The sequence below is a fragment of the Nestor notabilis genome, unplaced genomic scaffold (assembly GCF_000696875.1).
Source record: "Nestor notabilis isolate BGI_N333 unplaced genomic scaffold, ASM69687v1 scaffold35651, whole genome shotgun sequence".
NCBI classification, from domain to species: Eukaryota; Metazoa; Chordata; class Aves; order Psittaciformes; family Psittacidae; genus Nestor; species Nestor notabilis.
In genome coordinates, this window is record NW_009914011.1 from 1 (window position 1) to 4,885 (window position 4,885).

The following is a 4,885-nucleotide window of genomic DNA, read 5'->3' on the forward strand; positions in this document are numbered from 1 at the left end:
ATATATATAATTTTCTGAAATTAGATAGGGAAATTTGAACAAGAAAGAACAGAAGAGGGGCACACTTCCATGTGAAAACATCTCAGTAGTAAATCTAAATGAAGAAGACATGGAAAAAATAAAAAAATAAAGAGGAGCTCTTCTGTTGAGGGACTAATTGGGCAGAGGGCTGGAGGCACTGAATAGGAAATGACCTTGGAGTAAGGGCCATTGGCCAGGGAGAGAGAAGGAGAATTGGGGTGAGGAATTAGAACGGGAGAAACTTCCTCTGATCAAATAGATGGAGAAACGGAGTCAGAGATGAAGACATGGGTCAGCTGGAGATGGAAGGGATAACTACAGATGAACTTTGACAAATTGGCTCCTAAGAGAAACCACAGATCATGCCCATCATCCCTGGCCATGCCACGAGAGATGCTCCAGAGTTTTACCTTACCTCTCAAAATGAGCTGCTGGGCACAGGGCATGGATGTTCGTGTTGTACAGAAGTGCAAGGGTGCCAGCCCGCTCATTGAAAAGCAGTTCAGCTTAGCTCCATGGTTGCAGAGGATCTCGAGACACTCGACATTTGCCATTTCACATGCAATGTGGATTGCAGCTTTTCCATTGGGCCGGCAGTTGATTGTAGCTTTGTGGTTGAGGAGGACCAAAAGACTCTCCAGATGTCCATACATGACAGCTAGATGAAGTCCAGTTGCCCAGGATATTTTCAGTTTGTAGCTAGGCAGCCAGTACCCTACACAAAGCAAAAATGTGTTACCATCGTTGGCACAGACTTGACCTTGGGCTATCCACCTACTGAGAATAATTGAGGGAGAAGAAAGAGTTAGAGTTTTGATTTAATTTACTGTAATTTTACCAGCTACAGCTTAGTGCACACAAGGTTCTCTCAAGCAAAACTTCATTTTCATTAAGCGCTTTTACTATGTGTGCCAAATAGCCTGCCTTCTGGGGACTAATTCCCATCTAGGTGTACTCCAAAGGTAACTTTTGTTTTTATTGTGGCCTGTGTAAACTGGAAAAAAAAAAAAAAAAGAAAAAAAAAAAGAAAAAAGATGCTGAGAGGATTTGAAAAGCCACAGCTGCAAAATATGGGGGAAATGGGAACTTCAGCCTGCCAATAGCGGAACAAAGGTGGCATTGGAATAAGAAGGCATCATTTACTTAGGCCAGTGACTCAACATGTAGCTCATCCTACGGTTTCTGTGTGGGAGATGGCAGGATCTTGCACATCAGGAGCTGGATTCACACCTCCAGTGATGTATTGCACACAGATGACCCCTGGCAATGTGGCTGCAGCGGTATCACAGACCTCCTGCCAAGTACTGCTGCTGAGGAGCGAGGAGTGAGGAGTTTAGATGCTGGTTTAAATTATGTTGAAGAGCCAAACAGAAGCAGTGACACTTTAGCATAAAATTTGGCTCAAACATGTTTGGATTTTTCTTTTTACTTACAAACAGGTGTAAGACCAAATAACACTTAAATATTTGTTCCAAAAATAGGACTACATGCTTAATGACTGCACAGTCTCAGAAGTGATTACTATAATCATTTGTTTAAAAGAAAGTAAAACACAATAATAATGTGCAGAAGGGCAGGAGAAATCTAGTTCTTTTCTCTCTCTCTTGTTATGGTTTTTTTTAGATACAGCAGCTGCATCTTAGCTAGAATGTGCTTATAAAATTTTCTAGGTTTGATTTATCTATTTCTCCCTGGACAAGTGCCTGGTTGAACACTGTTACCATGTAAAGGATACAGAAAAAAAATACTGAAGATGTATTATGAGCTCAAATTAATTCAGACCCTCATTTTTGAATCTCTAGTTGTATATAGCTTTTCAACCTTAATGTCTTATACGTACAGTTTTTACAGTGTTCATGTATGCTTTATTAGACAGAAGATGGAGAGGAAGAAAAGAGGTAGATCGAAACAAAGTGCTGGTGGAAGGGAGAAACTTGGCTTAAAAGTTTTCTTCCCTCCTAGTCAAATTGCAGGTATATTCTGAGGTAGATGCCAGTAATGCAGTTTTTGTATGCCTCTGAAAGGTTACAGATATAACATCAGTATACATGTACATCTTTCTCTGGCATGGCTGCAATGACTTGTTCCTGTACAATAATAATAATATAATAATAATAAAATAATAATAAGCATTTATTGATGCCAGTGTGTGAGATGTTGGAGTGAGAAACTGTCTATAGACCATGGCATCCACTCTAGGACTAAATTTTGGGGACTACCAAACCCAGTCCCCGAGGAATCCCTGCTGTGAATGGCCGCAGCAGGCAGCTCTGAGGCACCTGAGTGCCCAAGCAGGGTGACAGGCTCCTCTGCAGCCACTCAACCCCCTCTAAACCCACTGACTATGCAGCTTATGCTGGCAACTCCAGTAAGACAACTTTTCTATCATATGCCCCCAAACTGGGCACAAAGTAGGTGGGCTATATCCCAAAATCTACGCATATAGCAGAACAAGTCTCTTGAATCACCTCTCTATCTGAACTCACCTGTAGTATTCCCCCTTGTTACCAGCAAGCTGTGGAGCATTGCTAGCTTATCCCTCACGGAGCTGGGCCTCACATTTATGGCCAGATGTGAGCCATAACAGCAGGAAATTGGTCCTTATAAGCCAAGTTATCGCTTTATATAGCCACGATGTTCCTGCCAGAGACCACCATTTATTTCCTTTGCCTGTGCTGGTACAAGTAAGCTGTGCTGTAACATGCTGAGGGAGCATCTCCCATGTCCTCTGCCCAAACCTGCAGGCGTCTCTGAGACCAGATGGACAGGGACCAGGCACCGAGTTGGAAGCAGACATGGGCTCCAAGGGAGGTCTCATTCAGTTTGCCTGTTTCTTTGGTTAGAAACACAAAGAAGCCATGGTGCATGCAAGATCAGTGTCCTTGGGAGCTCTCAGCCTCTTAGGAAGAGAGGAAGCAAAGCCAGTCTGTCACCCATGACATCTCTTGTCCCCTTCATTGCTCAAGGGCTATGGCAAAGCTCCAGTGTCTGAATGGTAAGAATGTAGGGGTTAATTTTTCTCCCCATTTCCTCCTCAAGGAAATTCCCTTGTCATATCACAATTATCTAGGATTCAGAATAAAAATAAAACTTGCATAAAACTCGATACAGTGTCTCTTGCCTTTCAGACAAAGTGAATACATTGCTGTGATTTAGGCCATAAGGTGCATTTACCTCTCCACTTTTTCAAGAAAGGAGAGACTTCTCCAAAAGAGACAGGTTAATGCTTATGGTCAAATGATCTATAATTAAAAACCTATGTATTCATCCTGTAGTCTCAAACCACAATGAGAATGCATCTCAGCCTGCTGAGGACAGAAGAAAAGGTCTTTCAAGATATATTCATCACTGAGTGGCTTAGTTCAGACACTGTCCCCAAGGAAAGTACCTTGTGACCGCATCATCCTCACCCTAATGAAATCAAAAGAACAGGAGCCATCATTAAGTTAGAGGTAAACACAGAAAAGGAGAAGAGGTGGGATGCTGTCCCTTCTTTATGCCGCAGAAGAGGAAGTACATTTGCTGTGCTGCTGGCACTGGGGGTATTTAACTTCACATATGATTAACTTCTAGTAGAGGCTGATCATTACTGTATTCTACTCTGCTAGCAAGTAGGTCATGAAGTATGTTGATTTTTAGCAGAAAGCAAACTTGGTTTATTGCTTTAAGTTGTAAGTTTTTGGAAACTCGACCAGTGTCTGGCTGACAACTGATTTGAGGTTTCTACACTCCGAAACAGATGTCTTTCCTGGTTGTGTTTTTCCAGATGTTTTTTCTGTTTTGGTAGATTAGTACATCCTCATTTTCTGTCAGTTTGAAAAATAAATCTCCTCCCATCCAGCAACATCCAAGGTCCACAGGGTTTCCTTCCCTCTCCCGAGGTAGGGAGAACTCATTGTAGTACTACTGTAAATTGAAAATGGAAGACATTGAATTTTTATGTTTCTAAATGGTCTGTATATGTGACTGGCTACATGCAAGAAATGAATATACCACACCTGGCCTGCATGTGTCTATTCTGGGCTTTGCAACCGAGTTGTCTGTGAAGAAATAGCAAAGGACTCCTCTTTCCAGACTCCCCTGGAGCTGCAGCAGCTGCCTCAGTGGCGCAGAGGCTCAGGCTGCTCTCTGGCCTGCCCTCCACCAAGCCCAGCAAGTACAGCTGATAAGCTCCCCTGCTGCAGTGACCGCAGCTGTGTGAGCCTACTGAGACATTACTGCCTGTGAATCAGCTTACTCTGCAGCATCAGGAGAGAGAAAAGGCCACAGTTTCTTTAAAATCACTCAAACCCACTTACTTCCTGGCTGGTGAATGCTGCCACGTTTACCTTGTTTGTAGGATGCCAGAATCAGGTTTTCATCTTCCACTTCAAACACCGTGTCCACGTCTATTTTCTTTTGGCTCAAGAGCTCTTCCAGTGTTTCAAAGTCATTGCACTTCACAGCTTCAAGAAAAGCCTTTTTCACCAACTTTGCAGCTGCAGCTCGAGTAACTGTCCCCTCCATACTCTCTTCCTCCTTGTATGTCTCCTCCAGGTCCATTTCCAAATGTATTTGTGCTGTGAAGAGGGGTACACTGAGGTCCCTATAGCACAGTTGCATGCTGAAGTTCCCAAAGACCTGAAGGTAATTTTATCACTCAGTCATGCTGATCTGCTTGTTCTATTTATACGAGGAGCAAAATGCCACTCTTGGATATCACCGCACTCTTTTTATGAAAGCAAGGACGGACACACTAGCAATAACACCAAAATAAGAGTTATCTCTGTGGGCTTTATACACATTAAGCTTCTGCTTCTGACATACACTTACATTAAAAGGCATTAGTCCTGGGTGTTGTTTCTGAGCTGGAGAAGCATTCACA

The 4,885-nt window shown here is 42.9% G+C and overlaps 1 protein-coding gene across 1 annotated transcript; it reads right to left on the bottom strand.

Annotated features, from left to right (window-relative positions):
- Positions 1-436: 436 nt before the first annotated feature.
- LOC104412666 (ankyrin repeat and SOCS box protein 4-like) lies at positions 437-4,563 on the bottom strand (the record flags this gene model as incomplete). The annotated part of the gene is made up of 2 exons (XM_010023448.1): positions 4,350-4,563; positions 437-736 (listed from the first exon to the last, which is right to left on the bottom strand). Coding segments are annotated over exons 1-2 (514 nt in total), but the record flags the coding sequence as incomplete, so codon positions are not given.
- Between the last annotated feature and the right edge of the window lie 322 nt (positions 4,564-4,885).